The sequence below is a fragment of the Lepidochelys kempii genome, chromosome 1 (assembly GCF_965140265.1).
Source record: "Lepidochelys kempii isolate rLepKem1 chromosome 1, rLepKem1.hap2, whole genome shotgun sequence".
Classification (NCBI taxonomy): domain Eukaryota; kingdom Metazoa; phylum Chordata; order Testudines; family Cheloniidae; genus Lepidochelys; species Lepidochelys kempii.
Genome location: NC_133256.1, coordinates 141813810 through 141838967, shown reverse-complemented (window position 1 = coordinate 141838967; position 25158 = coordinate 141813810). Strand labels below are relative to the sequence as shown.

Genomic DNA, 25158 nt, shown 5'->3' with positions numbered 1-25158 from the left:
GACAGAATGCAGTTGGATCAGATTGGATTGGAAGAGCAAAGGAGGGACTGAGGGGTTCAGAGGATGGATTGATGAAGAACAGAATGGACTTTTGTGGGCAGAAAATGCATTGGGGATAAGCAGGGGTGGGATGGGCGGAGGACAGGCTGGGGAACTGATCAGGGGTCTGAGGAGGCAGATATTGTATTCAGAGATGAAGTGGGGGCAGAAGATGGATCAGGGCAAAGAACTGTTCAGGGCCAGAGCGTTCACTGGAGAGACGAGGGGAAAGGGAACGGATTGTGGGCAAAGTAGCAATTTTAGAAGTTTAGGAGGCAGAGGATGGATTGTTTAGGCTGGGGTTTGTTGAAGTTAGACTGGGGGCAGATGACTGAGCTGGTGGAGAATGGGAAAGAAATGGAAGATGAAGTCAAGAAAGAGATGGGAGCCTAAGCAAAGGCAGAGAAAAATAGCAAAAATGATGAGGGAAGCTTAGGGAGAGAAATCAGAATATAGGGTTGAAGTGGGAGCTGGAAGACACAACATGGAGAGACAGTAAACAGGATACAGAGAGCAGAGTGGAAGCAAGGGAAAACAAACCTCGGCAGGGTAAAGGGATGTGGGAGTGAAGACTGTGGGAAAGTGAGAACAGGAATGAATGAGATGGAAGGGGAAGAGGTGGAGGGACAGAAACTTGGGGAGACACACATTTAGAGGGGAGATAAAGTTCTCCTTAGGAGAAAAAGACATGGAAGAGAGACAGGCTGATAGAGAAGGAAAGAAAGCTGAGTGAAAAGAATAAAAACAAGGGAGACACATAAGCTTCTCATTTTTATTAATTTATGACAAAGATTGGTGGCAAAATACTCTACAAAGTCAAACATTTGTGTGTATTGTACCTTTAAATGTGGAATGAAGGAAATTTGGGAGCGCTGTTCAGGAACTTAGTATGGGACACTAATGTTTCTGTATGTGAAATTAATGTTGACACAGGGTTTTAAAAGAATATATGAATATTTTTTGTGTCTGATGAAGAATATGATGAGTGCTTTTAGAGCCCGGGATATTTTTGAGCATGGTTACATTTTAACAGAATGCAGTTCACCACTAGTAGTTTACTTCAGAGTTCCAGAGAAATGGCAGGTAGACTACCTGTTTGTTCAAATCTTGGTCTAAAATCTTCCAAAGTGCAGGAAATTGCACTTGGTATTTCAAACTATGCTAGGAAGGGCCACCTGAACCTCCACTGCTCTTCACATTTTCATGGTTTTGTTTAGTTACACACAAGCTTGAACATCTTTAGACCTTTAGAGTTCCTTTCATTTCCATTTTTCACTTTCACATTCTGCCCTTGTACCTCTCTCCCTCAAACACAGCCAATTCCTACCCTGCTTTTTTAATTTCCCTTCTCCTGCTCACAATGCTCACGTCAATCTGGTCATCAACTTAATTCCCCATTTTCCTTCTCTTGACTTCATATAGCCCCTTGTCCCATCTCGATCTGCTTCTTCCAGATGTCAGTGAGCCCACAGACTTTCCAACTCCCTCTCTTCTAGTCCAAACCTTACCTGGCTGATATTCAAGAAAAGGGTCTCTGGTCTGACATTTTGTTTTATTGGTTCTGTCTGGTCACTCTGCTAGGGACACCGTCTCTGCCCATCCTGGCTAATATCCACTGATAGACCTATCCTCCATGAATTTATCTAGTTCTTTTTGAACCCCTGTTATAGTCTTGGCCTTCACAACATCCTCTGGCAAGGAGTTCCACAGGTTGACTGTGCGTTGTGTGCAAAAATATTTCATTTTATTTGTTTTAAACCTGCTGCCTATTAATTTCATTTGGTGGGCCCCAGTTCTTGTGTTATGAGAAGAGTAAGTAACACTTCCTGATTTACTTTCTCTATACCAGTCATGATTTTATAGACCTCTTATCTATACCCACTTAGTCGTCTCTTTTCCAAGCTAAAAAGTCCCAATTTTATTAATCTCTCCTCATAGAGTGGCCATTCCATACCTCTAATAATTTTTTTGCCCTTTTTTGAACCTTTTCTAATTCTAATATATCTTTTTTGAGATGGGGCGACCACATTTGCACGCAGTATTTAAGATGTGGGCATACCATGGGTTTATATAGAAGCAATATGACATTTTGTGTCTTATTATCTATCCCTTTCTTAATGATTCCCAACATTCTGTTCGCTTTTTTGACTGCTGCTGCACATTGAGTGGATGTTTTCAGAGAACTATCCACAGTGACTCCAAGATCTCTTTCTTGAATAGTAACAGCTGATTTAGACCCCATCATTTTATATGTATAGTTGGGATTATATTTTCCAATGTGCATTACTTTCCATTTATCAACATTGAATTTCATTTGCCATTTTGTTGTCCAGTCACCCAGTTTTGAGATCCTCTTGTAACTCTTCGCAGCCTGCCTGGGACTTAACTATCTTGAGTAGTTTTGTATCATCTGCAAATTTTGCCACCTCACTGTTTACCCCTTTTTCCAGATCATTCGTGAATATGTTAAATAGGACTGGGCACAGTACAGACCCCTGGGGGATACCACTATTTACCTCTCTCCATTTTGAAAACTGACTATTTATTCGTACCCTTTGTTTCCTATCTTTTAACCAGTTACCAATCAACGAGAGGACCATCCCTCTTATCCCATGACAGCTTACTTTGCTTAAGAGCCTTTGGAGAGGGACGGTATCAAAGGCTTTCTGAAATTCTAAGTATACTATATCCAGTGGATCCCCCTTGTCCACATGCTTGTGGACCCCCTCAAAGAATTCTAGTAGATTGGTGAGGCATGATTTCCCTTTACAAAAAACATGTTGACTCTTCCCCAACAAATTATGTTCATCTACGTGTCTGACAATTTTGTTCTTTACTATAGTTTCAACCAAACAGTTTGCCCGGTACTGAAGTCAGGTTACTGACCTGTAATTGCCAGGATCACCTCTGGAGCTCTTTTTAAAAATTAGCGTTACATTAGCTATCCTCCAGTCATTTGGTACAGAAGCTGGGTTACAGACCACAGTTAGTAGTTCTGCAATTTCACATTTGAGTTCCTTCAGAACTCTTGGGTGAATACCATCTGGTCCTGGTGACTTATTACTGTTTAGTTTATCAATTTGTTCCAAAACCTCCTCTAATGACACCTCAATCTGGGACAGTTCCTCAGATTTGTCACCTAAAAAAAATGGCTCAGGTTTGGGAATCTCCCTCACATACTCAGCTGTGAAGACTGATGTAAAGAATTCATTTAGTTTCTCTGCAATGGCCTTATCGTCCTTGAGTGTTCCTTTAGCATCTCGATCGTCCAGTGGCTCCACTGGTTGTTTAGCAGGCTTCCTGCTTCTGGTGTACTTAAAAAATTTTTCCTATTACTTTTTGAGTCTTTGGCTAGCTGTACTTCAAATTCTTTTTTGTCCTTCCTAATTGTATTTTTACACCTCATTTGCCAGAGTTTATGCTCCTTTCTATTTTCCTCACTAGGATTTAACTTCCACATTTTAAAGGATGCCTCTGTGCCTCTCAGTACTTCTTTTACTTTGTTGTTTAGCCACAGTGGCTCTTTTTTGATTCTCTTACTATGTTTTTTAATTTAGGGTGTACATTTAAATTGAGCCTCTATTATGGTGTCTTTAAAAAGTTTCCATGCAGCTTGCAGGGATTTCACTTTTGACGCTGTACCTTTTAATTTCTGTTTAACTAACCTTCTCATTTTTGTGTAGTTCCCCTTTCTGAAATTAAATGCTACAGTGTTGAGCTACCGTGGTGTTTTCCCCACCACAGGGATGTTAAATTTAATTATATTATGGTCACTATTACCAAGCAGTCCAGCTATACTCACCTCTTGGACCTGATCCTGTGCTCCACTTAGGACTAAATCAAGAACTGCCTCTCCTCTTGTGGGTTCCAGGACTAGCTGCTCCAAGAAGCAGTTATTTAACCGAGAGCTGTGCAAAATGTTCACAGTGAAAACAAGATTGTTGCAAAAATTCCCATATTTAGCTCAATGGCTGAGACAGCACTTGTCAGAGCCATATAAGATTCCAATCTTTGCAGCTCTTCCTGTCCTCCCTGTGCCTAAAACCTCATTCGTATATGGTGAGAGTAGAATCTTGCCCTTTTGGGACCAGGTGGAGAGGCTCCTGTTGCACTTCTGACTAGTGCTGAAGCTCACTGAATAGCATATCTCAGAAGCCTGTTTGTTTCAATGACTTCATTTGATTTCTGCTTTGTTTTAATAAGCATTGATGAATCCTAATTGTGGTACAGAAGCCTGACAACAACATAAAAGCCACCACAATCAAGACTTAGTGAGGCAAAGAATTCAATAAATACAGAAACTGAAGCTACCTTTTCTGCACTACAGATTGTTCACTGTTGGAGGGGTTGAGGCAGACACAAGGTAAATAATTAAGAGAAGGATTTGTCAATAAGCTATTAAAAATAGTACAAAATTAACTGAATACTTTGTTTTGCAAATATATTGCCTGAATTATCAGTAAAAACAATGAGGAATCCTTGTGGCACCTTAGAAGGCAACTCCCATCTTTTCATGTGCTGTATTTTTATACCTGCCTACTGTATTTTCCACTCCGTGCATCTGATGAAGTGAGCTGTAGCCCATGAAAGCTTATGCCCAAATAAATTTGTTAGTCTCTAAGGTGCCACAAGGATTCCTCATTGTTTTTTCTGATCCAGACTAACACGGCTACCCCTCTGAAACCTGAATTATCAGTCTGGCTGTATGTAACTGGGCAAATCATCTAAAAACATTCAGTGAATAACTGGACAAATATTGTGAAATGTTATGAATAAATTATTTGAGAAATATTATTTGACCAGCTGTAGTTGATCACAGTGGTGGCATAGTGGCATCTGTGTAAGGTCAGGATTTGTATCAGGAATAAGTTTTTTTTTTCGGTCAACTTTTTGCTTGTAGTCATGAGATCATGGATTCATAGATTCCAAGGCCAGAAGGGACAACTGTGATCATCTAGTCTGACCTCCTATATATGATGGGCCACAGAACTTCCCCAAAATAATTCTTAGGGTAGATCTTTTAGAAAAATATCCAATCTTGATTTAAAAACTGTCAGTGATGGAGAATATACCATGACCCATGGTAAATTGTTCCAATGGTTAATTCCCTCACTTTTAAAAAATTGCACCTTATTTCCAGTCTGAATTTCTCTAGCTTCAATTTCCAGTCATTGGATCATGTTACACCTTTCTCTCCTAGACTGAAGAGCCCATTATTAAATATTTGCTCTCCATGTAGCTACTTAGAGACTGTAATCAAGTCACCCCTTAGCCTTCTTTCTCTTTGTTAAACTAAATTGATTGAGCTCTATCACTGTAAGGCATGTTTTCTAATCCTTGAATCATTCTCGTGGCTCTCCAAAACCCTCTCTAATTTCCCAACATCTTTCTTGAATTGTGGGTACCAGGACTAGACACAGTATTCCACCAGTGCCAAATACAGAGGTAAAATAACTTCTCTGCTCCTATTTGAGATTCCCCTGTTTATGCATCCCAGGATCGCACTCACTCTTTAGGCCACTGTGTTACTCTGGGAGCCCATGTTCAGCTAGGAAAACATGGGTAAGTAGTAGCTACCACACTAAACCACAGATCAGAAATCTATATTCTCTGAAGGTTAGTAAATCTAGGGTCTGATCTAGTCCTTGCTGAAGTTAACTGAGAGTATCTCCACTGACTACAATCAATGTTAGATTGAACCTCTAGCCTTCAGTTACCTAAAGGGAGACTTTATATTTTAAATGTATATATGTGAAATATTTGTTGAAATCTGTTCAGAATCATTCTATGTCCTGCTTCACTTTGCTGTCAGAAGAAAAAAAATTGTGTTTCCAATTGTCCCCTTGATTAAACCAGTTCTCATTAAAAAAATGTATATCTGTCCTTCATGTCCATGTCTGATTTTTAGGAGTTTATATTAATCCATGCAAAGCATATGGAGGATTCAAGTGAAATGGGCTATTAGGTTCTGACAGTTATTTAGAGTTTAATTACTTGCTAGAAGCTCACTCCTAAAAAAAGAGTAATACAATTGAATTAAAAAATAATGTTGGTCTATAGTGTTTGGCAATCAGAGGAGATCCGGAGTAAAACTGTATTAGCTCACCCACCTTATCTCTCAAATATCCTGTGACCAACGTGGCTAGAACAACACTGCATGCAAATTTACCATAGTTAACTTTTCGCCCCTTCTACCCCCCCAAGAAGTGCATATTGCAGCATATTCATTGCCAATGAATTAAAAATGTGAAAGGTTGTCTTCAAGCAGAGTGAGATTTGATCCCTTAATCTAGCTAACATTTCATATTTCAAAGTCACTCCATGCAAAATACTTTCATTTCTATGGATGGACTTTTAGATTTAATTTTTGCAGTGAATATTCTCTTTATAACACACACAGAAAAACAGGATATTTTGCATAATCTCCTTAGTTTGATCAAGGCGTTTTTACATTACATAAAGTCAAATATATGAAAACAGGGCAGATGGCTAGCCTCCCTGTGACTGAAAATTCCTGCAAGATATTTCTTTTTGATCATGTTACATTTTATTTTAATTTTTTGGATGTGATTTGAAAATCAGAATTACATGCTGCCTCTGATGTGACATTTGAGGGTCTGCTTTCTGTTTTTCACTACGTATATTCTGCACCTAAATGGCTGCTTTATAAAATGTAACATCCTTTCAATTAAACATGTCAGGAGCACAAGTATATTATATGAACATCATAGTAGGCCTAGTTTTGAATATAAAACAATCCTACTGAAACATGTAACATCACTACATGATGTGTCTTAATAATTGGAGATTCACTTGTGCTGAAAATGTGTAGTACTGCACACTGATTTTCAGCTGGGAAAACTATCAAATCAATGCATGAGGTATTCTTCACAAATTAATAATGTTGCGAACAAGGACACATCAGACACCTGCAGTGTACAAAGTGTTTACCATTCATGGACTAAATGCAAAAGCAAACAGAATGAGCTTTCCAGCTATCTTTTTTATGTCCACTAGTGAAGTCCTCTGCCTGCTCTGATTTAGTGCCAAGTTTCCTCAAAATGTGCCTAATCAAAAGACACTTGAAGTCAATAAAAGTCTTTCCACTGACTTCAGATCAGGTACAATCTGACTCTCCTAGTCTTGATACCCAAAAAATTATGGTGGGTGAGTGGAGTATAAAAATAGAGACAGACAGAAATCTCTGTTTTAACGCCTCCAGCCACCAGGTCTGCACAGGACAATCTTCATTGTCTGTCAATACTTTAATCATTTGCAGGGCTTGATGCTGAATGGTGTGAGCTGGCCTGGTCAGCAAGAGACAGTGCATATTGCTACTTAAAGTGCCTTGGCAAATTCACTTTTTTCAAGTGAAATGCCACAAAAAACTGCCTACTACTGCATTTATTCCCTAAACAGACTGATTAAAACATAAGCCCATGATAAAACAACAGTGTGTACTCAAGGGGATACAGTTATTGTTCTGTAAATGAAAAGTGCCCCTTTTATTTACCAAGGCAGCTGATATTTTAATTTCACAAAAGGGTCCTGTGCAAAGGTTTCCTTATAAAGCTGAGTACCAAAAAACATAATCAAATTTCCACAGAGAAGCTGCTGTTGGTTCCCCTCTCTTGCATAATATACTTCACTAGCACAAACTTGTCTCTATCTGCCACATGAGCAGAATGTCACACCAAATGGTGCTACAGAACAACCGAGTCCCTGTGGAGCCTTTTTTTTTAATGTCCATAAGCATTATTATTGCAAATACCAGATGAATTCATGATGAGGAGGAGTACACTGCAGTGTCACAGTGAATGGGTACTGGGATTCATGCAGTGATACTTGGCTTCTTTTCTGCTGCCCATGAAATATGTCAAAGAACCAGAAACCCCCACCAAAAAATAGAATGAGATAATTACCTAACATGATGAAGGGAATTCCCAGGAAGGTGGAATTGTATTTCCCACCAGTCAGATTGATGATTCCAGCTGCAGTCAGTGTGGCTAAGCTCACCGTTAACAATCCTAAAAGGCCAAGCCAAGGTTTGCTGCGGACACAATCCTGCATGGAACAGCAGAGTATGGCCAAAGTGACCACAAGGACCAGGCTTGTGGTCAGGTAACGTTCTGACACCCTGCTCGTCTTTTGGAAATCCTCCCTCAGCGAAGACGAAGTGAAGGGATACATTTTGACTTTCCTGTTGGATTTCTGGAAAAGTTCGACAGTGTCACGAAAGATGGATTCCCACTTTTCTGCTACCATGTCATTCAGAGAGTTGATCGCCTGCAAGTAGTAGGTGAGCTGGATGGCTTCTGCAGACTTCACCCGATCTTTGCTGTGCACGGTAACCCCGCCAAGCTGGTGCCCGTTATACACTTCCCTGCCATCCTTTAAGCGAGTGATTGGATATGTGATAACAAAATTAGTTCGATTAGAAGATCGAGCAGACTTTAGCTCCTCCAGTACATGCACTATGTCGTCCACTATGCAAGTCTTGTCATTATTCAGGATACATATATGGGCAAATGTGTAATTGAAACCAGGTCTTTGTACTTGGATCCTGGTCACAGCTGAGTGCAACTGTAAGGAGGAGAAAAATCACACACATTATTCATCAGTTAATTGTGCACCATAGCAGGCAGAATGACAGCAGCTTTGTCATCTCGGTCCATTTCCTATTTACTCTAGGCAAAAAAAATTTCTAATTGCTACAATATTAATAGTAAGCACATTATAAAAATGCAAAACATGCACTAAAGTACTGATATTTTCCCCCAATTTCCTTTACTCATAACTCAATTATGTTTTGACTTCTATAAATGCTAGGTGCATCTGCTGTTCACCCTCTCCCAAAACAAAACATCATTCCAATAAACTAGAATGCTTCATTTCCAAGTGAAGCAAAAGACACAGCTACAGACCAGCTACATTATGGCAATGTAATAATAATCAGGATTGCTAAATGACCACTGCATCAGACAACTATCAGGAATGCAGTACAGAAAAGCAACATGACATGTCATTTCAATGTGCCACTAGGGTGAGTGTAGTAGACCCTGTTGACTGGTAGTGGGAGAGTTAACCCTCTCTCAGGACAAAGGAAAGATCACAGCTGCATGTCCTATGTGCCAGGATTGTCAGGATAGCAGGACCAAACTATCCGGCATTAATTAAATTGTAGTCCTATCCACCCAAACTACAGCAAAGAGTTGAGATGATGAGGGAGGCTAAAGTTAGACGTTAGAGCCTCCTGGAAGAACATATTAGCTGGCAAAACCTTTTATTTTAGGAGTTGCTGGTTGGGGCCTGCTACATTACAGTTGTATCCCAGCTCCTTTTCAGAGGTGCTTGTATTCTTCTGAAGCATACTGTTTAGGCTGAAATTTTCCATGGTTAATCTCTGACCAAAAGTGAATTGTTCTGGAAAATGTGAGCAAAAAAGGCTGTTATTTTTGAAAGAGGAAAAGAGTGGGAAAATTGCACTGTCCCCATGGGAAAAATAAAATAAAATCTTGTGACTTCTTTTGAATCAGCTTCCAGCTAAATCAGGTGGAGTTAGAAGGTTGAAATTTGGCAGGGGAATAGCCTTAAGTGTAGTGAAGGCCCATTCAGTATTCTGGTGAAAAAATGTTTTAACTTGGCAGTGTTAGGAATCTTTGCAAACTATATTGTTTATTTTGCATATGGTACCCTGATAAACTTATAGAGGCAGATCCTCAGGACGAGTTAAGTCCTCTTTGTGCTGCTGTAGTGGTGCAAAGGGTACTTAAACCTGCCATAAGGAGGCAAGATTCCATGAAAAGCCACCCGTATGATAGCCACTCTTTACACAGGGTATGGGAGTGGCTTGGGCTAGAATGTCATGTACTCCGACCATCCTGGCTGATGGAGCAACCGCTTGAGGGCCATCATCAGCTGGTGCAAGTTAGAAAAGTGCTGAGGTTGCTCTAACTTGCACCAGGAGCTGGCTTGGTCTTTGGCAGCTCTCAAAATCAGGAAGGTAGGAAGGTGTCCTTCCCTTCCTCTCCTGGTGCACTGCTCTGGCTCACCTGGGGATCTAGCTCAAAGTGCTACACTCCATAGGCCCCTGAATTACTCTGAAATGATCAAGACTGCTGTGAAAATGCTTCAGGGAAACATGGAATCTGGTCAAAGGGACCCCTTGCCTTCTCAAAGTGTAGGGGAGTAAACATGGGGCTGGGAGCCAGAATATCCCAAATTCAATTTCCATCCCTTTATCTGACTGGTTTTAATAATTCAATGTACTCCCCAATCCCTTTTTTGTGAAGGCTCACAACACTCCTTGCAGAAGACCAACAATATCTTTGACATTTTTCAGATGGGTTAACTGAGGCACAAAGCTGACTTAACTTGCCCAGGATCACTTGGTGTGTGGCAGAGCTGTGAACAGAATCAGATTATAGACTCATGTCTCATTCACTTGAGCACAGTTCCTCTTAGAAAAAAAGGATCCAGTCTAAGTGCTTGTGTGTGTATAGCCTATGAAAGCTGTCTACTCATGTTTGCTTGACCACATTTGCCGTTTTTGAGATCTATAGATGGAAAAGCCCTCTGTAGGTGCAAAGTGTTCTCATTAGGTCAACTTTAAAGACAGGAAAACTGACAGATGGAAAAGCTCAATGACTTGCTTGTAAAGTGCAGGGGTTTGCCAGTAAATCAAAAGATCTTGGTTCTCCTGATTCTTTGGTGTCAGGAAAGTCTCTTGTTTCCTCATCTGTAAAGCAGGGATATTAACACACATTTACTGATGAGTTGGGAGATTGAATTAGAAATGTCTCTAATTTTTTTTAAATGATGAGTAATTATAATCTGACCTGCTGCCTGGCAGGACAGAGAGCACTGTCCTAGGGAAGAAAAAAATCCTTTCCTCTTTATATTACATTTGCTGCCATCCACAGAATCCCGGGGGATTCTCTGTTTATACAGACAGTGAAGGGACTGAATTCAAGCAATATTTAGCACACATGTTTTCTGTAGAAGAAAACTGTGATTGAAAAAGAAAATGAGAGAAGGTACCCACAATAACAATGGAGCTTGCAGGCTCTGTTGGTGGAGATGGATTAGCTGTCTAAACACAGTGGGTTCAGTGTAGCCAGAATTTCACCATATTTGTAGAAAAACGTGCATACCATGTATTATTTATTTTACCAGTGATTCGATTATCTTGTAATTATCTTACATAGTCCACTATTGGGATAAATCTAGTTGAAATTGTCTCCAATTCTTATGATATAAACAATATGTGTAAGAAGAAACAAAATTCCTGCCCGTTGAACTTGTTTGTCTTGCAATTATGTGGCTTGTTTCACTTGTATTTGAGTAACTTTTATTTTCTGTAAAATTATAGTGCAATACTGACAACGTGAAGCTAGGTTGGGAAAAGGAAATGAAACAACAAACCTCTCCAGAGGATTGGAAGGATATAATGTTAACCAGAGTATGCAGGCTAAGTTCTCCCTCATGGAGAGATTACAAATAGGAATTTGTGATTAAAGATTTTTGCACAACAGTCCTGCAAAACAAAATAGAAGACTTCACAGGAAAATGCTGGAGGTAATGGGTCATCTTCCTGTCTTCTGAGACTGTCCCAAGTTGAAAGGCTTCTGTTCTGTTTGAAAACTAATGCAACAGTTATTTCAGAATATATCCTTCAACTTCATGGTGTTATGGAAGTGTCCTGAAATCAAATGTAGATATCTGTTTAGAGTTTTTGTGGTAGCAGCCAATAAATATATTTCATCAACTATATTTGTAAAAACAAATGCCATTTATAGAAGTGTAGCTGACAAGAATAAAATACTTTTTAAAATGGAATTATTTGCTGCCTGAATTAGATTAGCAACTGATCTCTTTGAGGAAGGATGCACAGAGTAGGATGCTGCAATTTAACCCCCCCCAAACAATGATATAACTTTTAAAAATAATATATATTATTTTAAAATCTATATTAAAATAATATATATTATATATAATTTAAAATATATATTATTTACTCTACTTACCTATTTTGCCTCAACTCTCTTGTATTTCCTTTTCTTGTGTGTCCGAAACCTTTTCTTATTTAGGTTAGAAAATAATTTGTATTGCCAACAATTCTGTTTATCTTTACTAAAAAGCTAGTAGCTAAACATGGTATTTGAAATACTCATTCTCCCTGGAGGCCATCATTTCTGATTCAGAGACCAGATCATATCATGTAGTGTGGTCTTTTTTCTGCGTACTGGCAGAGCAAATGGGCTATAATACTGGCTTAGCCAGACAGACGGGATATCTTCTGACCTAGGAGAAGGCTCAAGTAACCTGGAGATGGCTATTGGGCTTCCCCACTCTGCCAGCATAGGGAACATTCCAGGGATGCATCAGGGAAGGAAGGGGAGCAACCAGAATGCACTGTGCTCTGCCAATCCCTGGATAGTATAACGGCCCTTGAAGGTTATTACAAGATGGTGCAATTTAGAGCAGCGCTGAGGCTGCTCTAAATTGTGCCGAGAGCCAAATTGACCCCTGGCCAAGAATCAGAGATGGGTGGAAAAGTGGTGTAAAACCACCTTTCCCTTCATATCCTCCCCACCCACTACATGCACTGAGCACTGTTTCAGCCATAAAGAAGGTTGACTCACACCTTCATCCTGGAAGCAGATACATTCAGTACCCTCCAGTTTACTATGTGCTGTTTTCAGACCAGATCTTAGAAACTAAACCACTCTTGCTTGTGTGTGAATACTAAGGAACACTCGGGAAGAATTTGGTTTGGTGCAACAGCATCATAGAATATCTACCTCTCCACGCTGATCCATCAGCCTGTGTGTCAGTTGGCTACTTCCCTCTTTCCCAGAGACAGCTGCAGTTCCATGGCTCTCCTTATATGAAGGCATTTTAGGAACTTGATTGTTAGATTGGCATTGAATTTTTCATTTAGAGCAGAAATCCAAACTCTTTGTTTTGTAGGATACAGAATATGTAAAATGCTTTGTGCTGAAAGGTGCTATGAAGTTAAATGATTACACTATATACAACTTCATTTGAACAAGGTATATTATGACATCCCTTCCGGAAAGTGTTTAGTTTAGTGAATAGTTGTGACTACTGTTTAATTGGGACAGCATGAGGATACATTTAGACATTGCAAAGTAGTTTAATGGTGAGTAATAAGGATTTAAAAAGATGTGACATTCGAAGCTTGGAGTAAGGACGGGTCAGACAGTCTTATTTATTCCTAATCAGTTTTCCCATCCCTCATAGTCTTATACCTAGAAAGGGAGAATTGAAGTAATATGAATATAATCTGCACAAATATTTTTTATCCGAGATCCTCAAAGGGCAAGTGGTGCTGGTTCATCATGGCGTACAGGTTTCTCAGTTCACTAACGGTGTAACTTTAGAACCCAGCATATCGCTGGTGCAGCAAAGCACTGCACATGAGAATTCTGTAATATCACTTCAGCCATGATAGCATGCTGGTTTTGCTCTTGTACCTGAAAGTGCATCTGTCATGAATTAAATAATAATTGACAACCTTCAAGTTTTCTTGCTTAGAGGGGCATTGTCAACTAAAATTCACATTCCCAGTCCCCCCACTTTTCTGCTTCCCAAGACCTATAGGAGGTCAAAGGGAAATAGAATGTAAGGCTGCTATAACTTACATTAGGGCAGGGGTTGGGTTGGGCAGGGCATGAATTCATAGATTCCAAGGCCAGAAGGGACCACTGTGATCATCTAGATCCCTGCATAGCTCCAAATATGGGAAATGCAAAGGTAGTTTAAAGTAACGTTTGGCTCCCAGTCCCCCCATATCTGCCTCAAGTGCAGGAATGGAGAAACTGAGAATAAGGACCTTTCTCTACAGTCAGTTTCACTGTTCTGATGATGGTGAAGTCCTTCTCCAGGAACTGCTAGAGGGCATTAACCAGTAGCATCAGTAACAGCAACTCTGGAACTGAAAGCAAAGAGGCAGCAGTCAGGGGCATGCTCAGGACAAAGGAGACAGTTTGTTTTTGCCCTTATGCCTATTCAGAAGGCCCTTTTAAACTCAGAAAGGGGAAAAATCCTCCTCCCCTTTTAAAAAAGGAACTTTCTGATTTAGAAGTCTGCACATACTATGTAAATGGGGCTCTATCAAAAGACATATTATAAAAATTCAAGTTAGCAATGTCCCTTTAAAGTAAACAAATTATATTCCAGATGAAAGGGTTGAAACTGCTGATTCATTTGCAAAATGATGCATTCCAAGAAATCCTGTAAAACCATGCTATACAACATGGTACTGTGATCAAAGTCATGGCTGAACAGCACAGAGAAAGCAGCTGAAGAACCACATATAGTCCCATGTCTGTTACAGGTTTTAAGGCTCTGTGGTTAATGGTATAAATTTACTTCCAGGCAAATGAGTTACCAAAAATCAACTGGAATCTTATGGCCTAATTCAACTCCCATTAAAGAGACTCTGACTTTAATGGAGTCAGATTATTAAAACTAAGCATGTGTAAAACTAGCCAGACATAATTTGGATAGTGGTAATGCGTGAACTGTGCTTTACCTGATTCACACAATGTTTGCAGCTTGCTGTCTGGGTTTCAAAAATGTACTTGTTTTTGGTTTTGTTTTCAAATGATGTGGTATAATATTTTATGGGTGACAATACATAGCGTCACACTGGATTATGCTGTGTCACTTGACCTATCGTAGAGAAATAGCTAGCTAAATAAAATTAGTTAGATGGAAATATTTTCCTCCTAAAATGAGTAATTTGACAAAAATAGGGACATACGTTGTTATGAGAGTCTGAGCTTTGTGATGCCATATCATAAATATATTTTTACTGTAATTTGTTTAGTCTCTAAATTGCAGGATCAATGGGCATCTGATGGGTCAGTATTGGAGATGACCTTACATGTTGCCAACTCTTGCAATTGTATTGTGATTCTCACAGTATTTGGTGTTTCTTTTAAAGCCCCAGCTCCTGAAGTCATGTAGGTTATTTGATCATCTCAACTTTCATTAAAAGAAACAAAACCAAAAAACGTATACCTTCCTGGCTATCGAGCAAAGCTTAAAACCCAGAAGGCAAACAAAGAACTCCAAATGTATTATTGTTTACAATCTCATGATTTTCTGAATGCTTGCGGCTGGCAATGCTACTTAAGCCTATGGTTTCATTTTAAGTTAAAGTTGCCTTTGTCTAGTTTATTTTGTTGGTAATTTTTACGGGTAACTTGTGCCAATGGAAAGGAAAAAGAGGAAAAAACCTCTATTGAACTACTGTAAAGTTCTTCTGTTTTTCTATGATCTCCATCTATTTTTGCATAGTGCTTTTTGATTGAATATTTTCAGAAAATTGTCCCAGTAAAGAGGAATGCATCCATCTGAATTAAGTGAGAGAACATATTTACACAGCTCTCTTAATTTACAGGGGGAAATACTTTGCATATTGTACAAATGTGGACAGAAATGAGCCCTGAATCTTTAGCAATGTTTTAAATAAGGGTTCTTCATTATAAAAACATGAACACATGAAGGATGAAGGGGAAAGATGTGTAACTGTGCCATAAACATTTCATAATGGGCCAGATTCTACTCTCAGCCTCACTTTTGTGTGTCTACAGTAACAGTGTACACCAATGCGATGGAAAGCACTGTCTTGCACAAGAAGTTCCAGTATGCGTTTGTAACCTGCATGCAAAGCAGATGGATGAAACCAACAGACCATAACAGTTCATAAGTAAATATTAAAGACTAACGGCAATTCACCTGTAACTTGAGAATATGCAATAAACAAACAGTATGGGATACTGGACTTTTATATATATGTGTGTGTGTATATATATATATATGTTCACCCAGACTGTAAAGTCTGAATGAGACATTACAATTAATTAAATAAGTCATGTTTTCACCAGCACTATTTGTAATCTGCACAAAACATGAGGGGAACAGAACTACTAAACAATTTTCAATGTAATTAAAATCCTTCAGTGATTTTCAAAATACAGAAAGTTACTTAAGTTACTATATTATTTGCATTAACAATTGAGTATTACAGGAATGTGTGCTTTTCCAGTATACATATTTCCATCCATTTTCCTAGTGGCTCCAAATCCAAGGTTTCAGAGTAACAGCCGTGTCAGTCTGTATTCGCAAAAAGAAAAGGAGTACTTGTGGCACCTTAGAGACGAACCAATTTATTTGAGCATGAGCTTTCGTGAGCTACAGCTCACTTCATCGGATGCATCCGATGAAGTGAGCTGTAGCTCACGAAAGCTCATGCTCAAATAAATTGGTTCGTCTCTAAGGTGCCACAAGTACTCCTTTTCTTTTTCCAAATTCAAGGAGACTGTATGAATAATTTTCTTTTCTAATCTAGGGAAAAAAGCTTTTGTACCCAATATGATCTTCATTTCAACCAATGTCATGACAATTCAGGCTGAATGTGTGCTACATTGAGCTGAACACGATTCATTTGGCTACCCTGTTTCAGATGCTGTTGCTCCAACAGGCACATGGTGCACAGCCAAGGTAGATCCCTGTTTGGAGCATCTGAAAGAAGAACATTTGTGCTACAGCTAAGATAAAATGCTGCAGCTTTAACACTCAGATGGGAAGATTTAGGTCACCCCCCAATTTTTGTTCTAATTCTTGAGTCATTATTAAGGTAGGCTGGCAACTTGGTACGTGTCTTTATAGAGGGCAAATGTCCCAAATAAAACTCTCTTTCTGTTTGGGAAAGGAGTCTGTCACAAGCTGTAAAGTCATCAATGATCATTTTAGTTCAAACTTTGGTCCGTGTCATCTCCTCCACTGGAAGAGGAGCATTACTCAAAGTTCTGTGCCTTTGAAGCCACTCAGTTCCTGAGGCATCATGCTGTTGAGGTTGTGCCATGATCTTTGCCATCCCAGGGAAGGGATAGTGGCTGCTGTTGAAAATCATCAAAGGGCCAAAGGAGAAGTGCAGAGGGGACCTCTTTAAGGCAAAGAATAGCTGGAGGAGCTATTGTTAAATGGTGGCAGAAGGGGATACATGTGTGGGAGTAAATTAGAGGTCTTTGTGAATTAAAGGCAGCAGGGAACTTTATGGGTCCTGGTACAGACAGATCTGCTCCTGACAGCCTGTATCATCTCACACACAGAAGTCACTGTAACTTAATGCTGACATTGATGTTTCTGCACTTGTATTTCCTTGCTGTTCTTGTACCATGTTCCTATGTATTTTTCTTTCTCACCTGGCTGTACCCAGATCTTAACTGCATATCTTAATTCCACTTGGTTTTTGCATAAGGCACATTTTAGCCTCATGACATTGTGCTGTTAGGACAAATGTCTTGCACTTCCACTGCTTTCATACACTTTCCTCTTACATGAGGATTCTTTCCTTCTTTCTGCAGCCTTTTCCTAAAGGCATGATTTGGCCCTTTATTTTCAGCTCACTTCACAGTTTGGCCACAGTTAGAACTGTTTTTCAACTTTTGAGCAAAATAGTTAAAATTTGCTATATACATACCTATGCAGTGTCACGTAGCTATATTTCTTGTACATTTGTATGTGTGTTTGTATTAGTAAAACTAACTATAGCTAAGAGGTGGCCAAGATGTCAAAAATGGGTACCTAAAATTACGCTCCAAAATCTTAGGTGTCCTTATTTTCAGAAGTGCTGAGCAGCCAGCAGCCCCCATTGACTTTTGAAAATGATTTTCTATACTTGCAGCATATCTATAAGATAATGATTATAGATAACGCAAACATTGGAGCGTAACTGAATTATTTTCCCCATGAGTTTCACCATCTGTAGAAACTATCCATCCGGAATATGAACGAGAAAATCGTAGAAAATATTATCTACCATATGCAGATGTGATATTTACTGACATATGAAATAATTAAATAACAACCTATTAAAGAAACAACAACCAAATAACAAGGGGGAGTACAATGGTACAAAACCCCTACAATTAACCTGTTTATTAATAAGTAGGAGCTATGAATTTCAGAAATAAATATTTTATCCTAATTTTTACCTCCACATATATCTAGATATTTACTTAAATATCTATCTCTCACTATGGCAGGCTATGTGAAAGAAGGGGTAAATAAACATTGCTGCTGAAAATGTGAGGTTAGTGTAGTTCTCAAAAACTCAGCATCTCTATATCTGTATATACACAACTGTGAATATAAAAATCCTTTTTTGCTCTCAGGCATATTACTCTTTTACCTTAACTTTAAGCCACTTTAAATTTAACAAAAATATTCTTATAGTGTTTCTTATCAATATAATAACAGAGGTAGAGTAGAAAAAAAGATTAATTTAAAATTAATGTGCAATACAGTGGGCTCACTGTGACTAGGGCTGAGCAAAGAGGCTCAAACAAAAGACCCAGATATTGACATCAAACTCCAGCTGAATCTAAATCAAACTTTTTTTTTAAAGTGCCTGACTAGTGTTTTTTGCAGATTTTGTGTGCCTTTAATTTTCCTGGTTTCCTCTGAAAGTGGAAATACCATACTAAAATAGAAGAAGCCCTTGCAGTATTGTCAGCTTCATTTCTAGATGAAAGAGAATGGGAGAAGTTTTGCATAAGATCTCTGAATGTTTTTGGATGATGACCTGGACCAAATATCCAAATATTTTTTTCTTCTTGCAGGTCTGTGTTGAGGTGCAGATGTGAAAACAATATATTTGGTTATATTTTTATTACATTTCTCTCTCCTCTCTACAAAATACTGAATTTTGGACAGAAAAGGGGTCTGGATTGACAATGCAGGATGTCAGTGCCCTGTATTTAACTACTGAACAGGCACAGCATAGGCAATGGAATTATAAAATTCCTGTGCTGCCCTACTACCTTTATCTCTCTATCTCAATGTGATGTGAGAGGGATTAGACATTTCATGAATGTCACAGGCCCATAAAGCTATTTTGTTGCTACTTTGTAATTTCTGTGCTAGTTCGGGGAGGCAACAAGCAGTGTGTTTAGAACTGGTTTGTGGTGGGAGTTAGGAGAACAGTGGATGGAGGCTTCCTCTTAAATAGGAAAAGGGTAATCAGCATTGTGTCCATGCCAGGCTGTTATACAGGGCAAGATGGCCTGATTCTCTAGAATGCACTAGTTATCATCACAAAACTGCTAGGACATGTGTAGTAGCTTCTATACTCATCAGTACTTGGCTCTGAGGCGTGAGCACCTACACCACACTAACACTCAGTATGCCCACTGGGGGCAGAGGGCTGTGTCTCTAGGTTTGGCAGCATTGTCTGAACTGGTCCAGTGATAGGGTGATTCAGACTCCATTCTATTCTCCATTTCATACCTCATTTCCCAGACTGCCAACAAGGTGTCCTTCAGCGCCTGTTGTGAAGATAGTTTCTCCCTCCCCGCTTCACTGTGGACATCTGTCCATTGGGAACTGGACACAGACCACCAAACCATTTTAGATAGGCCACCAAAAAGCTGTTAGATGGTAAGTATTAGTGCTATCAACCTTATTCTGATTCCAACCAGACTAAATGTTTCATATCATTACCAGGGTGACTGTGTGGGAGCACACATTCTTCTGCTAAAAGCAGGGGGAGAGCTCTCCTTCTTCTCCTTCTGTGAGTGGGGGAATGCGAGCACTCCAAAGCTCTCCCCTTTCTCCTTGGCTGGTGAGGTGAAGGAGAAAGCAGGTAGGGGAATCTGGAGGAGATGCAGCAAAAGCAGCTGGTGCCTGGCTGGGGAGTTTCTGTGACTCCCAGTGCTTCAGCTAGTAGCTGGAACAGCAGCAACTGATGTGAGAAGACAGGGTGTCCCATCCTGAAGTCTCCCATCTGCCTCTTCTAAAGCAGTGGTTCTCAAACTTTCCAGAGTACTGTAACACTTTCAGGAGTCTGATGTGTTTTGCGGTACCCAAGTTTCATCTCACTTAAAAACTACTTGCTTACAAAATTAGACATAAAAATACAAAAGTGTCACAGCACACTATTACTGAAAAATTGCTTACTTTCTCATTTTGTCTGTATGAAAATTCTAGTTTGTGCTGACTTTACTATGGTTTTTTTATGTAATCTGTTATAAAACCAGGAAAATATCTAAATAAGTTGATGTACCCCCTGGAAGACCTCTGTGTACCCCTAGAGGTATGCGTACACCTGCTTGAGAACCACTGCTCTAAAGCTTGTTGTCCCTAGGCCAACTTCCCCTCCACTACAGAAGAAAAGACAAACAATGCACAATGATTTGTTCAAATTCTCTCTTTGAAATGTCTTAACCTTTTAAAATGCAGGATATTATTAAACACATTTTCTATCCTGATCATGTCTATGTGGCAGCGGTTATAAAACAGGTGGGGTAAGCACCTCGCCATCACCCACACTATATGTAGTCACAGTACTTTGTTTGGCTGGCTTTTGGACTGCATGGAAACATGAACTCCCCTCAGATTACATTTGTGCTCTTGTTCTTTTTGGTGCTCAGATATAGTGGTGATAGGTACAGCATAAAAACCTACATCTAGTTCTCATTCTCTTTCACTTGCTGCGCCCTGTCACCACAAGACGATGCAATGCCGCATGACCACATAAGAGCAAGAGCTGTGAGCTCCGCCTCCTATTTTGATCTGTTTAGACCCACTGCTCATAACCAATCTCCTGAGCCATCTACAGGGTTCTTTAGGCTGCTATCTGTGCCTGGGTCTGCCCACAAACAGACCAATAATTAGAACAAATGTATTTTGTATTTTCTGTAAAAATGTATTTTATATGCTTGATGATGTCAGATTAACAATAAGTAAATGGAGTCAAATGACAATAGCGTGGTTAATCATGATCTCAGTAAGTGAAAAATAATCATTTTGTGGGAACATTTCAGCTATAAAAAAAGAGGCAGCATTTAAAACTGATAGAACTTTCTAAATTATAGCTTTCTCCCTGATATGATAAATCGAATGCAGAAGTTTGCTTGTGGAAAGATTCAAGGTAACATTTATTTGTGTGTCACTATTCTATTGATTAAACTACAGATTTCTAGAGATAGCACTACAGAGGAAAAATCCATTATAACTTTTAATCTGTGACTGAATGAATATGCACATCCTGGATGCAAATGCAGTTCAGAAAAAACTGGAAAATGAAGGAATGAAAATTGTCCTCTCTGGAGTTTTCTTATTTACCACTGAAATGTTACTAGACTTACTGAGACTACATTCATTAAGTCTATTTGCTGATTGCTGTTTGTTGATATGTCACCAACAAAAAGGAAAAATATTAAATACTTGGGTGGATCAGTGCAATAGTACTATAGTTGAAATAAGAAAAATTAATCCACTGAAACTCATTTAGTTTAGTGAAAAGAGTGAAATCTCCCAGAACTCTGTCAGAATATATTTTTTTTTACTTCCCTTCTCATTTTAGGAGAGACACTCTCTACTGTTCACATTAACATTATCTTTTGCGTGTTTTGATGGTTTGACATTCAGCAAAGAGAAAAGTGTTGACAGTCTTTATGCTTTCCACAGGGGAACAATGTTAACATGTACTCGTACAGTTTAATGCTAAAGTGTGTAGATTCTAAGAGCCACACCTTGAATATTTCCAAATGTTCCAGAGATTCTTCTTTCTTTCTGGAACTCGACCCTCTTGCAGCTCAATGTTTACATCCATCCCACTTTCCCTCCCTGCCCCCCAAAACCTACTCAACTATTGCAGTCTAGACCAGATAATGAAATTAAAGAAATTCATATTTCTGACACGTTAGGCTAAATTGTATTATGAAATGTCACATTACATCAGATTACATATTCCATGCAACATAAATTATATGACAAGATGCAACCTGATGTAACTTGATCCTCTACATCACAAACTGTACAATGCCTCAAATTTACAACCAGGCTGTTTTTTCTATAAAAAAAAAACAAAAACGCAAAAAAGGCTTGTGAGAATGAGTGTAGGAGGAAATACTACCAGTTAAAAATGATCAATCTGGTATGTAATTTGGTTCCAAGAGAAATGGAGGTTTCAAGCTATTCTGTACCCGAAAGTCACAGGCAGTCCATACCTGGCAATCCATACAGAGCAACCCCCCTCTCCCCCAAGCAGTTTACAGATTTGTACTCAAACTTCAAAAACAGTTACTGAATTCAGAGTGAACTTAACTCACAGGCATGACTGTAAGAATAATAAAGAATGCTGGAAGAATTGTTTAACAAACTGCCCTGACCTCCTTATTCACCAAAATACACAGTGTTGTCTAGGTTATTTCATCCACAAATAAGGGAGATTTCTGATTTTTAAAATAAGTAGTCATCCCAACTGTTGCTGGGATGTGACTTAGTAGCTGTGTTCACAAGACACACATTGTCTATGGAAGGTAGGGCATACCCCAAGAGGCATAAATGTGTATCTGGACAGTGTCTGTGTTATTATAACACACATTGGGAAGGTGGGGAAGGTTGGCTCAAAGAAGAGGGATGGGATGGAGAGAGAGATGAGGTGTGGAGGAGGCGAATAACTCGGAATACAGCAGAGGTTTACCTTTAAGATCAGATCAGTATGATGTTGGTCCAGCATGTTCGCCTTCCTGAAGGATGTGATGATGACCCTGCCGTACCTCCCAGGGGTCTGCAGGTCAGAGTAGAGCCGGTGTTTGGAGCGGTTCACCGGGAAAAGGCTGTTCACCAGGTTCCTCTCGATCTTGGCCAGGCTGTGTTTGGGGGCCAGGAGATACTCCACGCTCTCCTCGATCTGGTACCTGCTGAAGCTGGCGCCCAGCAAAATCGAGATCAGCACAGGTGCGGAGGCGAAGAACACCGGGTGACTGGCAATGAAGTGGCCGAGTCTGGAAAAAGACGTCCTCAGCCCCCTGTGCAAAACCTGCCGCAACATCCTAGTGCAGAGGGAGCTCAGGAGGGCGAGGTGCGATCTGAAGCTCTCCCGGAGCCGAGGCAAAATCATCGGGGGAGCCCAGGCAGACGGGAGCTGCCCCTCCGGCCTGAAATACACCCGGGCAAAAAAAAAAAAAAAAAAAAAATCCGGCCGAGCCGAGGCGCTCGGTGGGTGTGTGCGCTGGGGGGGGCTGCTAAGGCTCGTTGCCTCCCGGAACGCGGCTGTGCCCTAGAGGAGTTTCCCAGCGCCTCATTGTCTGACTTCCACCCGCCAGCCGGCCCCGGGGAGCAGGCACCCAAGGGCAGCGGGGCTGGGGCGGCGAAGGGAAGCCCGGGCGAGCGCCAGAAGCCCCGAGCCCACCGCGGCTGTCGCCAGCGCACAGCCGAGTTTGTCGGGGAGGCGGGGGCTGGCCGCTGGTTGCCGCCTGGTCTCCAAGCCCGCGCAGGCAGCGAGGAGAGCGGAGCGCCCACTCCCCCTCATGGAGCGGCTAGGGGAGGCGTGCTCGCCACAACAACAACAACAACAACAATCCCCCTCATACACACACACGCACGCACACACACACACAGACCCACACAGCACACAGCGGGGGGGGGGGGGGGAGGGGGGCTGCGGCTGCTCGGTTGTAGATCCCCCGTGTGAGCCGGGCTGGGCTGAATGGATTGCGGGCGGCCAGTCCCCCGCCCCCTGCCACACACTCCGCGCCGTCTGGCTTTAAAGCAGCGCGCCCGTCGGAGGGGAATCGCCGCTTGCGAGGGAATCACACCAGCGCCCCGTGGCACCGAGGGGCTGGAGGTGGCCGCGCGTGGAGCGCAGGGCCAGTTGCCTTCCTGGCTTTTCCAGCACGAGTTGCTCAGCAGGCGGCCCCCACCCCCCGCCCCCTTCTGCCTCCCCACCTGCCGCCGCCCAGAAAACGATTAGTCAGTCCTCAGGGCAGCCGGCGGCTCGCCGCGGTGCCTCCTCGCCCCATCTTCAGCCGCGGCTCCTAGTGTCCTGCCCGCCGGAGCTGGCCGCCGCGGGAGCGGGTGGGTTGCGTTGCTGACCGCCTCCCGCAGCTGTCGGGCGGGGAACTTGGCTGGAAGAAGTCACAGCGGATCGGTTGCAAAGCAAAATGACTAAGAACGGAGTCGATCGAGGCAGAGGACTCTCGCCCCCCACCCACCACACACACTTTGAAATAAGAGGACCTGATGATACCGCTTTATGTCAGCCCCATGACAGCGCCGCCGTGAGCCTCCAAGGGACAAGCTGCCAATCAGAAAATCACCAGGCGCTCAGGGAAGGAGGGAGCCAGGCATGTCACTGGTACATTCACGCTCCTCCGGAAAGTTTCCAGCCTCACCTCGCCAAAAATCCTCTTAGCAGCACGTTTTGGGGGCTGGGCCCCACGCCGGCGGCCGCGGGTCCCATTGTTCCCGGCACAGGATCAGCACAGAGATACAGTTTTGTGTATTTCATTGGGATCACGCGATCCTTTAGCTTGGCCAACACATGCAGCGGGGGAGTCGCTCGCTGGAGAAAGCAGGAGCCAGAAACGTCTAGGCGATTCCTCCGCCCGCCCTGTCTGGCCGCGTGTGAGTGCGAGCGTGGGTCTCCCCCTGTCTGGCTCTGCCGCTCTCTCAGGATGCGGCTTGTGCGAGGGCTTTGCCGGTGGAACAGCAGAATCCGCCCGGCCTCATGCGGCCCTAATGGGCATGTGCACAGTGTCTGCACATGCCCATTGCCAAAGTGAAGCCCCGCTGAAGCTGGTGCCCTTCCCCTGGCCTCTGCCCTGAGCGGCAGCAAAACCCCCCTTCCCCAAACGCACCCTTGGCGAGCCGCCGGCCGCGGGAAAGGGTCCGCGAGCGGCGTGTGAGAGGGCGAGCTGAGCAGCTGATCGGGAGGGGGGAGGAGGTTGGGTGTAGGCGATGCAGAGCCGAAGGAATGTTTAAATCGGAGCAGGGTATCGAATTCCCGTCGGGGTTTGCCATCGTGGGAGGGTGGGGCATACAAAGGCTGCAGGAGTGCCATAAAAAGTTGAAGCGGCACTGACACAGGCATCCCCATGTGCCTGGACATTCCCCCCACCCCTCTGATGAATTGGTAGGTGTGTAGTGATGTCACAGTGGGGTTCTCCCTTGGAGATGACATAGCGTGAGGTATGGGTAGTGAGCAGATGAGTCATTTAAGATTTATACTAGCGTCTCTCTTGAGTGACTCAAATTTTGGTTTTGATTCAGGTTTCCTTTCAGTATTTTTATGGC

General features: G+C 41.6%; 1 protein-coding gene across 1 annotated transcript in view; it reads right to left on the bottom strand.

The window, feature by feature from the left end:
- Positions 1–24559, bottom strand: part of PTCHD1 (patched domain containing 1) — a 46663-nt gene extending 22104 nt beyond the window's left edge. Inside the window, exons 1-3 of the mRNA XM_073357350.1 lie at positions 24258–24559; positions 22565–22868; positions 7962–8622 (exon numbers count right to left, since the gene is read on the bottom strand). Of these exons, the coding sequence (XP_073213451.1) occupies positions 7962–8622; positions 22565–22868; positions 24258–24373 (1081 nt within the window). The 5' untranslated portion in view covers positions 24374–24559. The remainder of the gene's footprint in view (positions 1–7961; positions 8623–22564; positions 22869–24257) is intronic.
- Between the last annotated feature and the right edge of the window lie 599 nt (positions 24560–25158).